This window comes from Diadema antillarum, unplaced genomic scaffold (assembly GCF_040938485.1).
Source record: "Diadema antillarum isolate AM-2024a unplaced genomic scaffold, OU_Dant_1.0 seq00000069_RagTag, whole genome shotgun sequence".
Lineage (NCBI taxonomy): Eukaryota > Metazoa > Echinodermata > Echinoidea > Diadematoida > Diadematidae > Diadema > Diadema antillarum.
The window spans coordinates 1,473,529-1,497,424 of NW_027271168.1; the positions used below are offsets into that span (position 1 = coordinate 1,473,529).

Genomic DNA, 23,896 nt, shown 5'->3' on the forward strand with positions numbered 1-23,896 from the left:
TTCATGTTTGGGTTTCTTTTTCCCCCACCCATCTGTACATGGTCCCCCTCACTAATCAGCAGACAAAAAGCAAGAAGAAAAACAAAAAGTCTTCCAAAAACTTGTGGGGGGGGGGGGAACTGTCATTGAAAGGTGGGCACCATGCTCAGAAAAAACAACAACCCAAAACCAACATTGCCAAAATTGTTTTAAAAAAGAGATATACCATACTTTTCAGCAGCTCGATACACTTTCAGGGTATTTCACTAACCATGAAATACACATCACAACATACTTCTTTTAGGTGGGAAATCCAAACGATCACAACTTGTTAAGGGTCAAAGACCTATCATTGAGTATCATGGTACAATAAAAGTATTAACCTTTCAATGGCAGTTGCCCCCTTTTCTCCACCCACCCCCCACACTTTTGTATGAGGGTAGTTTGAAAAGTGAAATGACAGCTACAACTTATATACATTTCAAACACAAAGAAGGGTCCTTTTAATTCTGTGCTTAACTTGGAAACCTGTATAAATTCATAATTTGCTTCACATAATTTGTCATTAAATACATATTAAATATTAACTATTGATCGATCCATCCACTGACAGCACTGCCACTGGATACGAGGCAGAAACCTGACATAATGTCTGCAGCATGCAGGGCTAACCAGCTATTTCTGTACACTTTGTTTAAATGAAATGAGATGCTTCTTTTTACCAGGGAGGTGGAAACTGGTCCCACCTGTGACCTCCCTGTTTTTACTACTAGAGAAGGAAATTGCATGTTATCATCAAATTTTTACAATCACAATTTAGAGCATGTTTTGATTGAAAATTATAACCAATATCATGAGAGGGCTGTAGTTGAAATACCTGTATTCAGATTATGCTACATCCTTCGAGGGTCCATGAGTAATATGTAAGGTATTTTTTTTTTACTTACACAGAAGTTATTGAACAGTGTAGGCAGGTTTTTCACACAACTCTACTTCACATTTAACACATTAGTTACTGAACTAAGGTTTCTTTTTGAGGTTGGGCAACATTAGAAAGTATATACTGTACTACTACATGTATATGAAAATGGGATTTCTCTCATATTGGGCACTTGGCATCACATCTCGTGTTGTAGGCTTTAAATACATGTAGTACTTTTAAATTGAATACAAAGCGAAAACATATTCCGGAAAATTTTCAGAAAGAACCAGCATTCCAATATACATCAATAATAATATCAAGTCAAGATTAAAAATACAAAACGTACTCAGAAACCAGCAAAGTCTTGAAATAGAAATGGAAATGTAAATTAGAACCAACAACGGCTATCAGGCAATCTCATTGGCCGAGTGGACATGATGCCTGACTAGTAAACCAGGGATTGTCAGTACAATTTTTCCCAAGTCTGCCTGTGATGTATACATGTTTGTTTTTCATAGAAGTGACTCAACATGCACTGAGCATTTGGTGTAACCAATGCCAGTGAAGGGCAAAAATTACAAAACTTCCTCTCTTCACTGTGATTTTGGCAATAACTAACTAAATATACGTGTGTGCACATAATCATGATCGCATCCGAGATACAGATTAATTACTAATTTACATGAAAATTTGGTTTTGTAAATTTCCAGCTTGTAAGGAAAGTCTCTGTAGAAGTTATCAATGCAGTGAAGCTATAAAGCAAGGTAGAAAAAAATAGTCACTTGACATGGTTTAACATGGTACTGTGTATGCTATATTTCCGCATGCATGATTTATTTCTTTCTTTTGTGAATGGCTGCTGTCAAACATTTTTGCTAGTGGTTATATTCCTGATCTGGAACCAGGGGAAAAAAAGTGAAATTACAGAGTAAAGATTTTGAACTTGTGTCAAAACGATACTGTAGCAGTCACATGTACTATGACTATCACATGGTGCGACAGGAATGATGGTATCAGAGAGGGATTGGAGTAAATATTGCAGCATGTTGGTAATTTTGTGAATAGCAAGCAACTCCCAAAATTCACAAAAGTACACACCCAAATATATGGCAAATACAGTACATTGGTATGTACATTGTAATATTGTAATTGATTTTCTTGTCAAGCCACCTCTTTGTCTGCTGACATGACAAAATATATGGTACTACTGTATTGAATGTTTAAGTACATGTAATGCACTTATCCACTGAGCCACGAGTACATGCTCTACTTTGTTCGTGAATCAGAACTGAACACCTTTCAAATCTGAGCTGCACCATCACACATGTAGCAGTCAAGGGCATGTCATAGAGTTGTTTCTTTGCTCCTCAGAAAGCAAGCACCTTTTTTGCTTTCATCTCATGGCGCATAACCCTCGTCTGCTTGTATATTGTGTTTTTAGCATATTTCCAGGCTGCTGGCTGGTCCTCCTTACGTACTTTACAAATGTCCATGATTAACTCCTTCATGATTGCCACTCTCTCTTGGTCCAGGACAGGTGAGTCCCCCCATGGTTCGATTTTTGCATTTAGACGTTCTTCTTCGGTGAACAGAGCTGAGGAGACCCTACGTGCTATGTAGTTGAGGCTCTTGGAGGAGTTCATCAGACTTATGAACAGACTGTCGGAGATGTATCTTTGCCTCACTTCCCGGGTTAGGTATGGGACGTATGCTGGATCTGGTATGAAGTCTGGAGTGTTCTCCTTACTGGCAACCTGGCGATTTGGATGAGGTGTGCTTCTTTTCTCCATTCGTCTGTGGTCTGAAGATAAGTCAGCGTTGCGAGGAGCTAGTGGATTGCAGTTCCTTGGAGTGCAAGGGGGATTTGATTGTCGAGTGTCTCTTTGGGGAAGTGAGAGCACGATATCTTCCAGAGATTTAATCCTTTCCTCCTGATTGAACATGGTTCTCTCCTGAGTCTCAATCTGCGATTCTAGCTCATTCACCTTTACCTCCATTGCAACGTTTCTGGCGAGCAAGTCCTTATTCTCTTCTTCAAGGCGTTGGATGCGTGTAATCATGGAAGAGTCGTCTGCGTGAACACCTGTTGACAATTCTTCCAAAATGTCCATCGCAAGGTCGCTGTCCAGGCTTTCTTGAGTGGCATCATGCGCTTGGGTTGGGTTGACGTTTTCAACGGTTGGATGATGTATGCACTCTGGCAAAGGGAATGTACATGGTTTGTCTGACTGGGCAAGTCGTTCACGAAGTGCAGCTGTGGCCAAGGATATGTCTTCATCAGACACTTGAACTGGGGCTGGGTCAACGCGCTCTTCTGGTAGAGATCTCATTGCTAATCCCGAGTCGATGATTGCTGCTGCCTATCCAAATCAAAGAAAAAAAAAATAGACACAGAAAAAAACCTTTATATTATTATAATTTACTACCATTGCCTGATTTAATAAAGACACAAAGAATTCAAGAACAATATACAGTAAGGCCAAAAAAAAAAAAAAAAAGAAGAAGGTTGTACTGGCGTAACATGAGATTTTCAAATAGGGTCGGTCGGGCGGATTTTTATTTTATTTTATTTTTTTTATTTATTTATTTTTTTCGCTACCTGCATTTCACGCGTAAACTCGTGCTCAGTAAACAGTTACAACTGCAGCACTGTATGTGGTGTGTTCGGTAATCATGTAGAAATGCACACCTACCGTTCGCTTCGCCGTTTGTCAATAAAATTTTATGCAGCTATTGGAGATGCTAAATTGAACCATATCAGAGAGTTTTCATGGAATTAGAAAGCCGAAAAGGTAAGAAAAATGAGAAATCAGAGTTGAAAAGTACGTGGGTCGCGAACATAGTCTCCGATAAGTAGTGCACCGATTTCGCGAGAACGATGTCAACGATTATAATGATTCTGGTAGTCTCTAATTAGCCGCTTAATAACAATATCGAACTTGACTTGTGCAATACGTGTAGCCCCTACTTTCTTTTTCGTTTTTTTTTTACTGTTAGCTCACCTTAGTCGAAGGCTCAAGTGAGCTAGTATTGTGATAGTTCTTTGTTTTCATTGCCACTATCATGATTATCACTATTCAAATTATTGATAAGGTACATATCATTCATACCAGGATTTAGACATCGATCCTTTCTTTAAATATTGTGGCAAGTATTAATTTTATCATGACAAAAGTTGATGATAATAACTTAATTTGAATAGTGTTGAAGGGAATAGAATGAAGTTGAAGGAAAAGTGGAAGAAAAAGGTTAGGCTATTTATTACGGTATTAGAAAGGAGAGAGAAAGAGAGAGAAAAGAAGATGAGAAGGAAATTGAATTCAAAGGGGATTTGTTTCTAGTAATCTACATACTTTATAGGCCTAATTTAAATAATAAATTAAGGAGAATAGTATTACGAAAAGTGAATGTTATGTTATACAATCATGTATTAACGTTAATATTGTGGACTTCTCATAAAGTGCTCATTTTACCTAAAAAGAAACAGAATATTGAAATTGAAATAGTAATTTGTTTTTAATTGATAGGTTCAACTTATACTAGAAAGTAATTGTCTTTATGATAGTATTTACTTTTTCCATTTCATTTTTTAAATTATGTATACAAAAACTGCAACCCCAGTATTTGCTTTTGTTTTGTAGTAAAAATCCATTTGATTGTGCAATATTCATGATGGATAATTCCCATTTTTTCATATATCTGTTACGTTTACTGAAATTTTGTACACATATTATCTGTCCATCATTTAGTCAGCAAAAAATGTTGACAGATATACAGTCACACGCAGGAGAAATTTAACTAAAACGATCAAAAAAAAAAAAACCAGACGCATCAAGATCACTTTCTTTCTTCCACATTTTACTCTCGAGCCGACGTAATTATTGTGGTTAAATACCAAACAAGCGGCTGTATCACAGACTACAACGATCGATTATCACCGTTATATCGCTCTTCCACATAATCGATCATCCATCATGCTACGCTGACACAGCCGTCGATCGGCGTACTTTTGAGTCAAAATTAGATACTTTTCTTCTGTAATTGACTATGAAATTTCATGAAACCGTCAGATATGGTCCATCTTGACATTTCTGATGGCTACAATAAGTTTTCATTAACAAATTAAGGAAGAAAATGGTAGGTGTGCATGGTGTGCATTTCTACATGATTACCCTGTCGATTCATCTATTCTACAAATCATTTATGAGGCCGATATTACTCGAATTATACCCCTTCACAGAATTTAAAGATGTTGAAATCCCTATCCTGAATGTTTTCACTTCATATTTTACTATTTTGACTTAAGATGGATGCAAATTGACCCATATGTACGATCTTTTCATCGCACACGGCGATCTCTATAACAGTCCCACATATACAGATTCGTGTAAGTTCTCCACATAAGAAACCTATGGCAAAACTGTGCACAATACATTTCAGTCGGGCGGGTTACGCCAATACAACAATTTTTTTTTTTTTATTTTGGGGGGGGGGGGGTGGGCCTAATGTACACACTGTAAAGTAAAGCCTAAAAATTAAAAGCAGAAGTGGGATATCGGCTTACTCAGCTAATATTGAAACCTTGCCTTTTGATTCCTACAGTAAACACTTACATAACAGGAATTGCGGTACCATACAACAAAAAAATATTTAGAATATATATATTTTATTGGTGCCCATCGGTTGTGGAAAAGATGATCAATATGCGAAAAGAAAAACAAAATACATTGTAAAAACAAAATACCGCGGTATGCAAGACTCAAAGCGGACAAAAACAAAGGCAATAAGCTCACTTGAGCCCTCGGCTCAGGAGAGGTAAAGGGGACATAACTTCAGGTTTACCTTCTTTTGCACTTGCAGGGACTTCGTGGGTCTGGGTCTTTTCACTGGAGCTGAATGAAAAGAGAAAATAAAAAACAAACAAAGAGAAAATATTAATTACCTGACAATGTTCTTTATTAAGTATAATCAAATGAATTCAAAACATATAGCTTGATTTCCACAAGTGGTACTGTATGTGCACATGTATGTATGTTTGTAACTACATGTCTGAACATTGCCAGTTTGGTCTAAAAATGTGTGTGACAACAGACATTTAAAAGTGGAAGCCATTATACTCATTAATAGACTTTCAAAATGGATCCTAAACAAGTAATGATCCCTAGATTTTCCCTCCCTAAGTAAATATATAACATTATTTCCACCCTAAACAAGTATTTTGCCATTAAAAGAGCACCCCCTTTTCCAAGTTTTGTCATTTTTTTTCTCTACTGTATGCGTCTTCATCACCTACCCGTGAGAAACTACACTGTTTAGGCGTTTGCTCAACAAGTATGGTGTCCACCTTTCCACGGCCTTTATTGCTCTCCATCTAAAGTGCAGTGTTATCACAGAACCATTCTGCTGACTGGCAGAATGTCATCAAATATTGGTGTTTGCCCCTTGGCAAAATTATGCAAATTCCCACATATGCATACCTGCGTCTGTGAATTGTTGAAATTAACCCATCACCTCCAAGGGCTTATTACATAGAGAATTGTGTCCATTTTCCGAATCAAAACTGGCAACATTATTTCTCTTCTTTTCTGTTTTTGTTTTTTATGAAACTTCCAAAGAGGTGTAATGCATTTCAAATAAAATGACATCAAGAACATAAATACTTATTTTTATTTTTATTTTTTTTAGGAGGATTGGGAAAAATGTCCATTTTGCTTTAGAAATACTAAATATTCAATCACATGAATCATCAATTTGAGAATTTTTTGGTAATTTTCAGTCATAATATCGACTTGTTCATTGAATCATGATAAACATAAGATAGAGGCTCACATTGAAGGAGGTTTTTTTTTTTCCTTTCTCTCTCTTTTTAAATCTTGACAGACTCACCTTCATATACATGTGGGTTGACTTGAGTGAATGCAGCAATATTAGTTGAACACATCAATGAGAGTTTCGAGGAAAATCTGACAATCTGTTCAAAATTTATGAATTTATGAAGTATAATAACATAATAAACAAACACTAAACTTCTCTCTTTCAGAAGTCAGGAGGAATAATATTACCCCTAACATAAGTAACAAGTTGAGGAAATGTGCACTTTATTCAAAAAGTCAAGTTTTGTGAAATTCTCTTTTTATTTTCTTATTATCATTGTACGCATGTGACATACACTGTACAATAGTAGTCTTCTCCTCCAGCAGTAATTGCACAGATATTTTAAAAATTCGTAACTTTTGAATGGATTTCCCCTAAACTTTCACTGATGTGTTCTCCTAACATTGTTGTCTTCACTCAATCCACATGTACATTGTATATGAAGCTGAACTTGTCCTTAAAGGACAAGTTCACCTTCATAAACATAAGGATTGAGAGAATGCAACAATATTAGTAGTACACATCAGTGAAAGTTTGAGGAAAATCGATGCAAAAGTTATGAATTTTTAAAATTTTTGTGTTGGAACCGCTGGATGAGGAGACTACTACAGCTTGTGAGTCATATGCGTACAACAGTATAAAGAAAATGCAAAAGAAAATTCAACATATTTTCACTTTTTTCGCATAATAAAAGAGCTCTTGACTTGCCTCTTTCTAAAGGCAGGGGGAATAATATTGCCCATAACATTTGTCGGTAACGAGTCAGGGGAATGTGTACTTTTTTCAAAAGATGGAATTTTGTGAAATTCTCTTTATATTTTCCTTATATTGTTGTACGCAAGTTATTCATACACTGCAGTAGTCTTCTCATCCAGCGGTTGCTGCACAAAAATTTTAAAAATTCATAACTTTTGAACGGATTGTCTGATTTTCCTCAAACTTTCAATGATGTGTTCTACTAATATTGCTACATTCTCTCCATCCTTATGTTTATAAAGGTGAACTTGTCCTTTAAAGCTATTATTTTTACTTTCTTATTTTACTTTTCTACTATCGTGAGTTGACATAAATGTGATCAAGCCACATATCATGAGATTCAGGAGTCGGTGGGTTAACTTAAAGCTGGATTGGAAATACATGTACATGTATCTTACCTCTTCAGTCTCCTCATCGCTAGAAGATTCGGACTCAGACTCTGTTGAGTTGTTGCCATGTTGTACCTGGAAAGCCTCTTGCAGCAGTCTATGCTCCCTGGTTTCTTCTGCAATCAGTTCATAGTCCAGTTTTCTGCCATCATCACTAAGTACCTACAAATTTGTAGATTGGAATGGAGCAGGAATATCAACAATGTGTTTAAAGTTGTGTTCCAAGCAAAGAGGAATTCCCAACCGAAAAGCCATTACATAAAATCATTTGGGTATGGAATATGCTGTAGGCCTACTTAAATTTCGCCTCTACTATACTTGTTTGCAGAGAGGTGGGAGAACATGTCGACACTGAGAAATGATTTCCAAAAAATTCTGTTCCCGAGAAACTCACAATATTTAATTTCTTTTACCTCGCCGCGACCTGACATTGTTTTTTTTTTTTTTCAGGATTGATTCCAAGGCTGAGGATAAGTAATTTTCTACTCGAGACCGACTTAGCGGCCTTTATGATTACAACACAACAACACTAATATACACCCATCTGTTTTACCATTCATTCTATACACAGGTGGTACTGAATACAAACCCTACATGTTACTCTTCCAAAACCTAATCCTAACCCTAATTTAAATTTCAAGACGACTCTAGGCATAGATTATATTCATGAAAGAGTCCACTGTCAGGATATCATAAAATTGGCGAAACATGTGAGCAACACCTCCACGTGCCAGGTCTGTGTGCAATCAGATTACCTGTGTGCTTTACACAGTGGGCAGCCACGTTTGAGATGTGGCAAATTTGAATCTCAGCAGAAATTATGATTTTTTTTATATTTTTTTTTAAAGATTGAAATATTAGAGTATTATCAAAGATTCTGGTATTTAATTGAAAATTGAGTTCTGAAACTGTTGCCTCTCTCCTGCCGGGTGAAAAAAAGAAGAAGAAGTTGAGATATACTGTACATAGCAGGTGTAGGATTAGGGTTAGGTCAGTGTTTGGTAGCCCTGGATGTACACAGTGAATGACAAAAACGGGTTCACAACTGAAGCGATACTGTGCAGCACAATTGTAACCGTCCAAAGTTGTGGAAAAGTAAATTATCGGGCTTCATTTGGTCAAAGAAACCAAATGCAAACAGGTGCAATGTATAACAGGTGTGGCAGTATAGCAATTAGCAATAGCTGAAATTACTTAAGTTGCTTTACCTTTAAGTTATAAATAGATGGTGATTCTATTTGTTGGAAATTCATCACCACATAAACCACAGACAGTATAAATTGCTGGTGCAAAAGAAACAAATTAGGAATATTTTATAAATCACAAAATGGGCCCAAATATCCCAGAGTATCATACTGTAATGCCCTATAACTTATAAGAGTTTATTATAACCTTATTGTAAAATGGAAAGAGAATCTAATTTGATGAAGTAAAGAATACATGCAAATATCACATGATTGCTCTCGGTGAAATTTATAGGAGAGATGTTAAGTTCCTTCTTGGGCCACTCTTTATGAGTAGATGATTATGTATAGAAAAATATGTTCAGTAGACATGACGTGTAGACTGCTTGACATAGCTGCAAGGCAACATCTCAGATGATTAGTTACAGATTACTCCACTTCAAAGAAAAATACATTTGATAGCGGGAGTGGTATACTCACATAACAATTGAATTCATCATTGATGTCAACAACAAAGGTGTCTCCTCGACTGCCATCAAGATTCAGCCAGGCTACTCGGTCCCCACGTTGCAGTTTCCAGGGATGTCCCAAATTAGGCCAGTCTGAGGTTTTTAAGCCTCGACGCAGAGACCGCTTCAGGACTGTTTCACGTACTTCATCCTTCGACAGAGTTGTCGCTGCGGTGTATCCCAACCATCTGAGAATGCATGAAAAGAACACAAATGTTCCAAGTTTTGCATGTACTGTTAACAGTTCTAAATTGTGACACAAAATGTTCATTAAAGAATAAGGTTGTTTGTTTGGTTTTTTTTTTCAGTTGAAAAGCCTGAAAGGCAATGCAGTGTAGATAGTCAACACGAACACTGCAAACTATCACTGAAGGTGAATTATACTCCTGCTCCAGCAATCAAACTCCTGTCATTTAAAAAAAGAAAAATTGCAGTTACAATGGCGATGCTTTGTCCTTGAAACCAAGAGTCTGACTTGCACATCATTTATCTAGAAATACCCCAATACCTCAAGTATACCAAATTTGATTAAAATTGCTTGAAATTGTGGAATTAGTCGTTCAAAAAGTTTTTGGAAAAAAAATTATGTGGTTACAATAGGCATAGCAATGCTTGGTCTGGCACAAATAAAGTCTAACTCAGGTCTTTTTTTTTTTTTTCTTTTTCTTTTTTAGATTTCTTCCAAAGACGCCTCTACCTTTTTATTTCTAATTCTACATTGTCGTTTTCCAAATGTTATTAAAAGAGTTGCAGTGTAATAAAGATATTGCAGTCGGTTATTTGCAATAGAGACCTATTTATTCTATTCTAAAGTATACATGTAGGTAGAAATAGTGAAAAAAAACCAACAAAACCAACAGGAAGGAAAGACGAATTCACATCGTCATTGGCCTAGACTCATACTGTAAAGCTGTCACGAAGCAACACGACTAGTCTACCACCACAGTGTCGCTCCCCGCGGCCCGCGCCGCCCCTAGAGGCCGGCCGGCCGGCCCTGCGCTGCCTCTTTTCAAAAGTGTGACCCGCCGCTTCTCGCGCGGCGCCGCGCCGCGCCCGTAGCTTGCATTTTTTTGTTTCTTATTAATTCTTCGCTTTAAATGCAGTAACATTACATGTAGGCCTACTTGTACTTATCATATCCAAAATAAAGAACATCTCGTAATTCAGGCGCTAATGCAGTATCGTATCCGCTTAACGTTAAATATATCTTGAATTTCACCGTCCACACTCCACATTCTACCAAATTTCACAAAATGACAGGGATGAACGTACAGTCTGTAAAGTGAGTGAAGTTAGTTGGACACGTAGAGGGTTCTACAGGGCAGCGTTGAATTCTACGCTGTCTTGGTAGGTTAGTTACTGATTTATTCTAGACCTATAATTTATAAAACGTTAATGTTAGAGTTTAGTGCTAGCTGCAAGATAAATCCGGGAAGCACTAATAGGAATACTTTATGATAAACTGAAGTTCTAGCGTTACGAAACTGTAAGTGTATCGCACATTACAATCAAATTTTTCACCAGAATATGACGAGGTACGGACCACCTATACGGTGTTTTTGTTTTTTTTTTTTTTTTTGTACCGGGAACGTAAAATTCAATAAACGGATGAGTATGGCATGCAAAAATTTATTTACAATTAATGACACCGTGCCTTATCATGCACAACTAAGAGTTTATACATGTAAAACAACAACTAACGTTATGGGTTTAGACCTCAGATGGCTCATGTTTTAGAAAATAGAGAAGACGACGCGAGCGTATGTGATCGCATCGCGTCGCGTTACATTGCATGCATCTGCATGAAGCACTGAAGTTCGTACCGGTATAAACAAACAAAACTAATAATACAATTTAAAAACCCTGTTCGGCTGCCGTTATTCGGCGTTATTATTTCACAAATTTCACAAAAATCTAACGGTACATTATATTAGCCCGGAAGCGACTAATAAAAGTAGGTCCTACTGTTACAGTGTTAGGCCTAAAACATTTTTGTTAACGTTACAAGCATCAAATATCATTTGACTTAAAACGAGTCCCGAGTATACTGTACTCGGGTACTAGTAGTAGGTGTCTACGGCAAATGTGTGTTGTAACACTAGCAAAATCAAACCGTCCTTAACGGGTTAAGTCGTATTTATACACTTACTTCACAGTGATTGAGTCGCTTTCTTCTGACACCACGTTGGCGCGGAGCCATTTCCCACTCTGCGGATCAAGACCCTGGACTTGTCGGGAACGCTTCGGCATGATTGCGCAGGATGATGACGTTGACCTGATCGACACGAAGAGCTGATCCTGAGCGCTCACGCACCGCACTGCTTAGAGTATGTCAAACAGATGCAGAATTAGAAGTACCAATTGAACAAGCAGAGGCCATACCATGGAAACAATGACGCTACAATTCTACACCAGACAGCGATCTCTAGATTTAACCGTTATATAGAACAAGCGAGACAAGCAACAAGTAAAATGTACAAATCAAAGTCTCTTCGGCGCGTGTCACAACGTTCTATGTCGCGCGCGCACCCGGCTTATCGATCGATCGCTCGTATTAAAGTCTCTACTATTCATGCATTATTGTTCACTTGTACTTGATGCTATCATCAAAGAGCAAAGCGAAAATAAAAGAAACTTTTAAAGAATTAAGCCTTAAAAGGGCGGCCGCATCGCAGTCGAGGGCCAGGGTAAACAAAAGCATTGGGTTTCCTACCGCGCCATTCAAGCCTTCAAGGAAAAAGAAAATTACAATTGTATACCGTAAGCTGGTGAAGAGAACAAGCCCTGCCTGGGATCCGGGATACCACATTTTTAATCCATAGGCCTATGCATTCCACCCCCGGCCCCCCATCGGATATGAAATGCTGAGAGCAAAAGATGAAGATGGCTGCAGTATATAAAACAACACGTTGTCATGATTTATTTGTGAACTAGAAATGTCGCTACATGGCGACTGGTATGCCGCCGCCATAATGCATGGTTCTCCGAATAGGTCTATAGCGCAATGCCTTGACAATGTGTGATGACAGTTTCACATAACTGGCAAAATATTAAAATGACAGGTTTGTCACACATGCATTGAATGTTTGTTTTCCTTGAACAAGGTTTATTTGGATGAATGGCTACACTGTCTAATAAGAGTGCAGGTATTTGGGGGTTTGTACCCAACTTTTGACCCTTTTATAAGTTTAAAGAAGTGAGATTTAACACTTTCACTTGACCTTTGACCTTTTGGCCCTTGACTTTTGACAAGAAACTTCCCAGAGAATCTGTATTGGGTAATGCATACACTAAGTTTCAAGAAAAAAATCCTGCTGGCATTGCATAGGTAAGAGGGAAATAATGGCATTTTGATGAGTTGACCTCGACCTTTGACCCCTGACTCTTGACCCATGACCCCTAAATTGATCACTGCCAGTCAGTACATGCATATATACTAAGTGCCATGAAGATACCTTGAAATATCTGTGAGATATGGGGAAAAAGTGAAATTTTAACATTTTCACTTGACCTTTGACCTCATGACCCAAAACTCTCTCTCGGGAATCTTTATTTGGTAGTTCATGTATACACCAAGTTTCAAGAAAATACCTCCAGGCATTGCAGAGATATAGGGGAAATAGTATAATTCTGAGCATTTGACCTTGACATTTGACCTTTGACCTTGAGCATGTGCACCCAAAAGTTGATAGGCACAACTTCACCCACTCATACATATACATGCCAAGTTTCATTAATAATGATAATAATAATAATAGTGGCTACTTGTATAGCGCACAGGTCCACTTTTCAGTGCTCATGGCGCTTCAAAATGAAAAGATATCATATATTTACATGCATATACAACAAATAAGAAAATGGTAAACAAAAACAAATACATAACAAATAAAGAATAAAACATATACCAATTAAAAATACAACATTGATCCAATATTAATGACATACAGCAATGACAGTCCTCAGTATGAAAGGAACAGATAAGTTTTAAGTTTGGATTTGAATGACTGTGGATGACAGTTCCCTTAACTGGTAAACATAAACAAATATATACCAAATAAAGAATAAAACATAAACCAATTAAAAATACAATATTGATCTAATATTAATGACATACAGCAATTACAGTCCTCAGTATGAAAGGAACAGATAAGTTTTAAGTTTGGATTTGAATGACTCTGTGGATGACAGTTCCCTTAACTGAAGAGGTAACTGATTCCACAATTTCGGTCCCATAACGGAAAAAGCACGATCACCATACCCATGTTTTACTCTGGGTGTTTGGAGTAAAAATGCATCTGATGATGAACGTACCTTCGTGCCGGAATGTATTTTTGAACAGAATTACTTATGTATATTGGGGAAAAAGAATGAACTGAATGATGTACTAATAACAGAATCTTGAAAATAATCCTTTTTTCTACAGGTAACCAATGTAAGGAACGGAGAACTGGTGACATGGAATCAAACTTAGTAAAAGTTAACAATCGGGCAGCAGAATTTTGCAACCGTTGAAGTTTTGTGACATCTTTTTTTGAAAGATTACACAACAATGAATTAGGATACCTTTAACAGTTTTTTTAGATACGCTGTCCACAAAATTGATTACGGACGGACGGACGGACGGAAGGAAGGAAGGACGGACGGATGGACGGACGGAAGGACGGACGGACGGACGGACAACCCGAAAACATAATGCCTCCGGCGACACTTCGTGGCGGAGGCATAAAAAGTGATCAAGTGTTGTAACAGGGGCGGATCCAGGAATTCTGTAAAGTGTGTGTGTGTGTGGGGGGGGGGGGGGGTGCGTGACTAATATATCTGATGGCACTTCCGGGTTTCATTTCATTTTTTTTCTTCTTTTGCTTTTCACGAAAAATAAAGGGATCCGAGGGCGCGCGCCGGTTGCGGCCCCCTCTGGAACCGCCACTGGTCAATAAGTATTCACCATAGGCCTATATTTTGCATCAAAACTGCATGTAAGCGGATGAAATTTTAACATGCATGTGTGAAGTATTTTAAACAATTATCACTCTAATAACTATTGTTTAAAATGCTTAAAACCTGACTGTGGAATCTGTCTTGAATACTGCGCAAAATTTGAAAGACACTTTTTGAAATTTGAGGCTCAATATTGTGTGTATTTGATATGCGGCAAGTTTTTAACGAGGAAGGCGTTACTTAAATGCTTTATTCAATGAATTTTGCGAGTACAGTAGGCCCTATGTGTTCACTATTTAATTACGACTCTTGATAAAAGTTGCATATGATACTAAAATGATTTGCTTCAGAACGGTCTCATATTCAAGTATAAAATGTGCAGTTCGATGCCCCGTCACTGTGTACGGAGTGATAGGCATGCTCGCCTGGACACACAAAAATGCACATTACCTGAATATGACACCATTCTGAAGCAAATAATTTTCACACAACAATAGATTCAATGAACTCTTAAATGAATCCTACATGGATTGGAACAATCATCCCCCAGCATTCCCACTGATTCCCACTGATCAGTTACTAGCCATCACCATTATTTTTTTTTTAATTATATTATAATCTTACGGGCCCGGTTTCATAAAAAGATGGTAGGATGTCAACTCTTGCTGGAATGGCAACTTCCAATAGCAACAGCCAATCACGAAGCTGGATTCTTGTCGTTACCATGACAATTGCCATTCCAGCAAGAGATGTCATCGTATCAACTTTTTATGAAATGGAGTATACCAGGAGACAGTAATATTGTCAATACGAGTGAAATCATAATCATTGTATATATATTTTGTCATTTTCACAGTGACGAACAGTATTTTGTATTTTAGTCAACTTATAATATGCCCGCGCACCCACGAACAGAGAGAGAGAGAGAGAGAGAGAGAGTTGAGACAGTCACACAATAAAACGAACGCATGCACACTCTTTTTGTATACATGTTGTGTGTCCATAACCTTTATTGGGATGATTCAGTTCACATAACTATGTGTGCAGGAAACAAACATTTTATGAAGTAAAAGCTACTTGTAAGTGAAGTTCAAGTACAATACACGAGTGAAGGTCTTTTCGGCGCGTGTCATGCCGCGTGTCGGTATCCGACTTATCTCTATCATACAACTAAAGACTCTATTCTATTGTCCATGCATTATTGCTGCTTGTTCTGCTCACAGTCGGGGCAACTAACAGCGCTTTCAAAGAGCAAAGCTTAAGAAAAAGAAAGAACGTTAAGAATAAAAGGCGACCGCATCGCATGCGAGGGCCAGGGTGTTATTATGAGCAAAAGAATACGTACCCTGTCGCACTATTCAAGGGGGAAAGAACTTAAAAGATGGTGCAGAAAACAGGTGTTTCTCTTTTAGCCAAGTGCCTTTTTAATTCCCTAATCGATAATGAAGATTAAGAAACAAGAACACCAGTAAAAACACAATGTATTTTCTTCACAATATGGCCGAGTTTCTTTGGCCTGTCTAAATTTTGCATGCAAAACGTGTATGGCTCGAAAGATTCAATTCTTTTCAAGCTGTAATCGTACAGACGAATCACGCAATTATAAGGATCATTTTTTTTATATTTTTTATACCGCGGCTTCTATCATTAAGCAAATCATGGCTTGTGTTTGCTTTATAGGAACTATATCAATATATGAATCACGAATGAGGATAATCAAAATTAATACATCCCAAAAATAGAAGTGGTCATGCTCAATCAATTAGACATGTATTTCTGTCACAAAAGTAACCTGTTGAATAATAATACGCGAACATGACATTTCATGGAGAGATTGATTTACTTGAATTAATTTTAAAGCCGCGTAAGTCAGTTGTGTCTTAATGTCGGCATAATAATGTTAATTGTATCATCTAAACACAGCTAAGATAATTTTTATATGTTATTTGCAGACACAGTCACGCATACGAAAACATTCAGGCACACAAAGCTTAATGCACGCGCTCATGACAGATTGTATACATATATAACAATTAAATTGAGTATATTATATTGTGCCAACTTGTAATAAGAATGATCTAATAAAACACTTCATTGTAATCATTCATACTCTCGTTTTTTCTCTTGTCTCAGTTTCTAAAGGAGACTGGATAATCAAGCATACGAAAAATTTAAATTCTATGATTACAGAGTTATTTTTTTAGGCTTTCAAAGGTTATAATTTTAATATTTGGCTCATTACTTGTATGTTTCTTTTTTCTCCTCTTTCATTGTCTCCTTCAGCGCGTATTGTTATTTATATGTTTATATTCATCGACTGTATGCAGTAAATATTACGTTCTTTCATTTTTCTCAAACAACCCCAACACAGAAACGAAAATAAGAAAAGAAATATATAAAATCACATGCTCGTTTACAGAATATTATTTTGAATGACTAAAAAATCAGATCAATCCAAAGAAGGGGTTTATTTAATATTTTTCTACTCCTCCCTTTATTGTAATAACTTTTGTCATAGTATTATAACTGGAAGTATAGGTTGTATACATTTCATTTCAAGTCAAACCTTAATTTTTTGTTTCTTTGTTGTTGTTTTGTTTTTTCGAGAGATCTTATATAATCATAGATCCGGGATAATAATACCCAAAGAGTTACGAAAACGATTATTTGTATTCATCAGTCGTCATGTCAGTATATTCACTTGGTTAAACATTTACGTTTATGACATTGTGTGAGGTGAGAGAGAGTTGTGGGTGGGGGAAATCTTTATTACATCATTGAGCGTATACTCGTTATTCTTTCTTGGAATTGTGGTGGTCCTGAAAAGGACCGTTTGTGTTTTGACTTTGTCAGTACTTCGTCACGTCGCCTCGGCTTGCAATCACCGCGGGAATGACATGTTGGAGGTTGTCAAGCTGGCGATTGATGAATGCTTGGTCCACTCTCTCCGTCCAGTAGCGCTTCAGTCCTTCCACAAGCTGGGCACGGGTACGAGGTTTCACGTGCTGAAAGAAAGAAGAAGGAAAAAAGACATGAGTTGATACAATAAAAAAAATATCTTGATTGATCCATACAATAATTTTATACTTCAGTATTAAAAAAAAAAAGGCGAAAGCAAAAAACGATCATTTATACTTACTCTCCGAATGTACCACTTCATGTGTGCCCACACATGCTCTATGGGGTTAAGATCGGGCGACTCGGCTGGCGTTCGAAACCAAGTGATTCCTTCTCTCTCTAGGAGTGCCCGGGCGTAGTGACTGTTGTGTTTTGGGTCGTTGTCCTGAAGCAGCCTGCAGTCGCCGTGTGGATACGCGTCGCGGACGAACGGGACGAGGTAGTTCTGGAGAATCTCGTCGGCGAAGAACTCCTTCCTCATAATTCCAGTAAAAATCGCCAGTCTTGTCCGTCCTCGCCTGCTGATGCCGGCCCACACGTGTACCTTGTCCGGATGTTTAGGCCTCGGACGTTTCCTCGCTGGGTCATCCTCCTTCCTCCAGTAGAAGCCGGAGGCTGGCCGATCACCTTCGACGAAGATGGTGCTCTCGTCAGTGAAGATGGCGTCGTGGAACGTTTCCCCGCTCTCCACCATTCGGATACAAAATGCAAGTCGCGCAGCCTTGTTGACATGTCTGATCAACTGGCCGTAACGGGTACCAGTTCGGATCCAACGAAGCCGTCTTCGTGCGTTGCCAACCGTTCGAACGCAGACTTGTACGCCGTATCTCGCTTCAAGACGCCTCTGTATCTCGACAGCAGAGAGCTCACAATCTTCTTCGAGAAGAGCGGATATGAAGGCAAGATGCTCGTCTGAAAGCTTAGGACGATAGCCAGGTCGACGTCGATCTGCTACGCTTCCAGTCTCTTGAAAACGGCGAATACATCGCCTCACCGTAGAGATGTTGACTTCGACGGTGAAGTCACGAAGCATCGTCATGATTTCCCGCACACTCTTGCCATGCCTCCACAGATCCACAACTCTGTCACGATCTTGCATGGACAAACGCGGCATGACTGATCTATATGTACGACTCGAAGTATCAGCTATGATTCGGAATACGTGTGAAAAGAACGAGTAGCGAGACTAATAATAATGTTGTCTTTTAAACGAGCGCTTACCGAACTGCTTGAAAATCTAATGCACGCATGGATGCCCAGTAATAATAGGGTCTTCTCGATTTCACCCCATGGACGTGGCCTTCAAGGAAATGACGTCATTTTAGGGAACTGCGCATGCTCAAGGTTCTCCAGCACGTCAAACGCCAGAATCACGAACGGGTGCCCGAGGGTTTTCACGGCCACGGCGGATTCCTACCGTGATGACATCATTACATGGCGCAACCAAACGCCGGCCCGTTGGAGGGGAAGGGGCCATGACGTCATAGCGCGCACTTAAAATCGAAATGGATGATACACCGCGTACTTGACGAGTGGACAGCATGTAGCCCTCGTAAGGGAATGGCGGGCATGTCCACACAAGCGAAAAGGAATGGGGGGGGGGGGGGGAGGGTCGCAGAAGTGATCATAATAGTGTCGTTAATTGTACCAGGATTCTCACTTTCCTTTCACTCAAAATTTGTATGCACGCCTTTAAAAAGGCCTCACACTGTATGTGTATATTAAACATAATTATGACAATGTCTATACTCTCGAGTGCAATAGGGTTATAAATCCATATAACACAACCAGACAGAGAGATCGACATCCACGCACACACACACACACGCACGCTTACCTTGTTTTGTTTTTTTCTGTTTTTTTTTTGTTTTTTTTTTAATGGTGAAACTGAGGTATTGAAGTAATTGAAGGTATTGAAGTAAAACTGAGTAATTGAAAATGAGGTATTGCTATTTTGGAGTACCCACGCATGCTACGACATGAAATCTCACTCCATCTTGCGACAAATGTGATTTTTTTTTTTTTTTTTGTATGAAACAAGACTAGGACCTATTCGTATATATCGTGGCGCTCGTGTGTTTGCTCGAGCGAATGATTTCGCTGTTTTCTCTCTTTCTGTAATAAATTTACACATATATATATATATATATAGAGAGAGAGAGAGAGAGAGAGAGAGAGATGTATATATACATAATAATCAAAATATGAAAGTTCTGCGTCGGTGTGTAGTAAATAGATATCAGTTAGTGTAAAAACAGTCATAAACACCGCAGGAGCCATTTTTTTTTTTTTTTTTTGGCTCCTGCGGTGTTTATAAGACTGTTTTTACACTTATAAGTAAAGTGGATATGTTACTCCACTACTTATGTAAAGTGGTGGAGTAACATACCCACTTTACTTATATGTATATATATATATATATATATATATATATATATATATATAGTATATAGTATATACAGGTATATACTCTCTTTTATTTTCTTTTGACTTGTTTTCTGCCGTATTCTCTTCAAATGTATGCAAATTGGTTGCTTTATGTTTACTTCGCAAGCCCTTGAAAAAGGCCGGAAACTCGGTCGAAAGCTCGGGAGAATAAAAGGCTCTTAGTGAACATAGTCTTACTGCAACGTCTGCGAGTAGTCATTTCTCCGCCACTCTCATTATGTATGTACATTTATGTATGTGTATGAGTATATTAAACATATAATAACATATCAAAATGCCCACCAAAGCGCAGGTAATAATGTATCATCCAATGACTGGCGGGGGAGGGAACATAACCGAATGGTCCACCCGAAGGGTTTGAAATGCTATATTGAGGGAGGTTTTAATTCCATGCAGAGAAGTCGAAATAGCATTTCAAACCCTGAAGGTGGAACGCTTGGTACATGCATGTTCCCGACAACGAAAGTTGATATGCCTGGTAAAATTTCTGTGTAATATTTACCAGGAAAAATTACCAGGAAATCATTGCATTGGTTTCGCACATTTTACCAGTAACGGAGTAGAAAGAACGCCATTATCTATTGATCTCCACGCAACATCGCGTCCTGGTTATTTTTTTCCAAGGAAGTTTTCTCAGTGTACACAAAGCTTTGATATCACTTGACCTTCATCAAACTATCAAAACAGGATCACCTCGGTTGTCCTCTAGGTACAAAAAACCCTGCTAAATCGTCCATTAATTGACACTTCCATGATTACGCATTCTAAATAGATCACTCTAAAATCTCCAAAATGAATTGGAATGGCAGCAGCGTTTCTTCTCTCGTTAAAAAAAAAAAACGATTACAAAAAACTTTGGAACAACCTCTCTATTTTCAGGTCAGAACTCGCAGCCAGAATTATTTTATCCTGGGTTAATCATAAAATTTTTCAGATCAAGAAAAAAACATGTACTATATCAATCTTGGTCATTCTAGCGACATTGAAAGTATCTTATCCAAACTTTACATAAAGATGACAATGATAATGGAGATGTTGTTCTTGGTCACTCAACTACACAATACAAGGGAATTAACATGGAATGGATTTCCCCTGATCATCAGTTTTAACGCAGAAGTATTTATCTAAAAATTGGGCATTCGACGGTCTTTTCATGTAAACCATGCATGGTTTAGATCACAGATACTTTCGAGAATACGGGCCATCATACGTCGCGACGTGCAGCATGCAGAAGGACGTTAAGCACTTTTGCCAGCGGCAGGTCAAAAAGAAAAAATTGAAGATCTCCTCATTGTAAAGAAAAAACAATAGGCAAATATAGAAATCGACAACTCATTGAATTTACTCCCACGAGTTTCCTCACCATATATACTTGTTATTTATTTTATTTTATACTCTGTCTCAGTATAATAAACTACAAGTGAAAAGCTATGTTATCAGTATAACATTATCATTATTAATGTGTGTATGTATTTTTGTAAGTTTCTCTTCGTATTTTGAGTTTTGACACACAATCGGTTTAAGAGAATTTTGTGCACCATCTCCCTAAACGCTCTTTTAAAACCGCTTGCGCCAGAGGGGTCTACAGGTAAGAATTAGCGCATGCTCACAAGCATGCCTCCCTTTATTCAAGCATGCCTCCCTGCTGAGAAACTTGTCCAACGGCCAACGCATGCGCATCGGGCCGAGAGACCAGAGGGGCATGGGCATAATGAAGCGTTTTGGTCGGATACTAGTATTCTCTTACAAACTGTTACAAGCCATGAAAATCCTAGCATTTGATTAGCTGAGAGCAAAAGTTTGTCTGACAACTTTGTTGGACAAAATGCTTAATGAAATTAAGCAGATGATCGGTTGTAAGCATTTTGGCGGAAGGATCAGATGGCATAGAATTTTCTTCCATAATACAAACCAAAAAAAAAAAAAAGATTTAAATTATTATCGCAGTCGTCCCCCCCCCAAAAAAAAAACAAAACAAAAAAAAAAACAAAAACAAAAACAAAACCACAAGACTTATTAATAATAAGACTCGCATATTCGGCACAGTGAATGATATTGCCTCACAGTACGTTTACGCCAAAGAACAACAAGGATTGTATTTCTGCTTGATTATCAGGCAAGCACAATTCGAGTAACATTATATACAGAATTATATCCCTCTCTGCGACAATCGATGTATTTCCTCTTGTTTTAACAAGTGACTGAGGTGGGTATGGAGTTACTCACGCTCTGCATAAAGTGAGCCGTGTTTCATTGCGGTTAATCGCAGGTTTTCTATATACATGATTTTCCGTAGAGCTACTATTGATCTTCATTGTTTGATCGAAATCAATCGATGCTCTATGGAAAAATCATGTAAGAATAATCCTCAAATCGCAATGGTTTCTTTACGGAACATAACCCTGCGCATGGTGATAATATTAGGCCTATTTGATACTTCGCAAGTCGGCTTATCAATCTGCCTCTCATGACCACAAGCGAATACATGTGTAGTACGAGGAGTTTCCATTGCCTGGTACCGAGACGATCAATGAAAATAGCCCACACTTTTTGTGCACCATACAAAGGAATACATAAGGTGCCATCACTTTGGGCCCCCAGACTTTTTTTTTTAACCCGGAAGTACGTACAATGTAAGTGGCACTGAAATAGAAATATCTTGAAGTATGGCGGCGGTAAGGTTATGTTTTTTCTCTCTTTTTTCTGTATTATTATTGTTATTATTATTATTATTATTATTATTATTATTTTGCTTGTCAGCTGAAGAAACCCGGAAGTGGACGGGCAGAGTTTTTTTTTTTTTTTCCTTGCCAGCTCATGAAACCCGGAAGTGGGCCCCACATTTTTGAAAACACTGCAAACAATGGCACTCCTACACTTCAACTAGAATAAAACATTTTCATAACATAATGTGCGGATATTACGAGGATAAGATATTCAGCTGTGAAACGAATGATTATTATTCAAAATCATGAAATTTGTGAAACTAACCGCTCAATTACTTTACAATACACTGACCTGTAAAACCTCACATAAGTCGCAAATCAAACCGAACTTAGTCGGTGTTGGGAGTTGACCACAACATTATGACGTATTTCCGGTAATTGGTGCTGGGCTCGGTGTTAAATGTCGTCTACAGAACCTACTAGTATATAGTTCATCCGTTTGTGTTAGCGATTTACGTGTTTTTTTTTCCCCATTAATGAAAACACAGCCCCCAGGCTCTATAGCTAGGGATGATTATTTTCGTCATTTCAAGTTCATTGATGGGTGTTGCGTTGCCGCGCCGTGCGAGACCCATATTCACGTCCATAATAATGATGCACGTTTTACGTGTAAAGTCTATGGTAGTGCAATGGTCGCCCTCGTAACACGTACACGAACACTCGCTGCATGGCGTAGTAATTTGCGCCTAGAAGCAACATGAAGGTAACTGTGATTTTAAGAAGGGATGAAATTTGTGGCATTTTTATCCGTCTTCCTTACTATGTGTCCAAAACTTAGCAGTTGTGGCTACATCTTTTAATATTTGACTGTAATCACACGCTATCACCTTTTCCGTGGTGCAAGTCTAGTGGACGACTTGGCGGTGATTCCAAATAACTAGCTGGTGATTGTTAATTTAGATCGGTATCACCTCGTTAATCTCGTTAATCACCCAGTGGAGATAGCTTTGACATCGATTTAAATGTTTACATGTTACTATTTTAATAATCATCATGTGTATCTGGTGACTTCCACGCCTGTCTGCTGTTTCCATTCCGATTATATGCATGTACATACATGTATGTATAGTGATCATTCTGCATGCAGCGGCGACTCGGTATGGGATCGGAGAGCAAAAGAGGCGACTCGATGTGGCCGGCGCGCGCGTACGCGCGCGCCTTGGACGCTTCTAACGAAATTTGGACGAAATTGCCGATCTCCGAATAAACGCCTTTTCCGAACGAGCAACGCTTTTCCGAACGGAATTGAGCGGGCGGTCGTGCGTGAAATTGC

The 23,896-nt window shown here is 38.3% G+C and overlaps 2 protein-coding genes across 2 annotated transcripts in view; one reads left to right on the top strand and one right to left on the bottom strand.

Moving 5' to 3' along the window:
• Positions 1-23,896, top strand: part of LOC139725988 (arf-GAP with GTPase, ANK repeat and PH domain-containing protein 1-like) — a 222,340-nt gene that overhangs the window by 69,532 nt on the left and 128,912 nt on the right. The window lies entirely within an intron of this gene.
• LOC139725936 (uncharacterized) lies at positions 1,396-5,773 on the bottom strand. Its single transcript, XM_071637019.1, has 2 exons — positions 5,744-5,773; positions 1,396-3,261 (listed from the first exon to the last, which is right to left on the bottom strand). The coding sequence occupies exon 2, from the start codon at positions 3,229-3,231 to the stop codon at positions 2,269-2,271; it is 963 nt and encodes a 320-aa protein (XP_071493120.1). The 5' UTR covers positions 3,232-3,261; positions 5,744-5,773; the 3' UTR covers positions 1,396-2,268.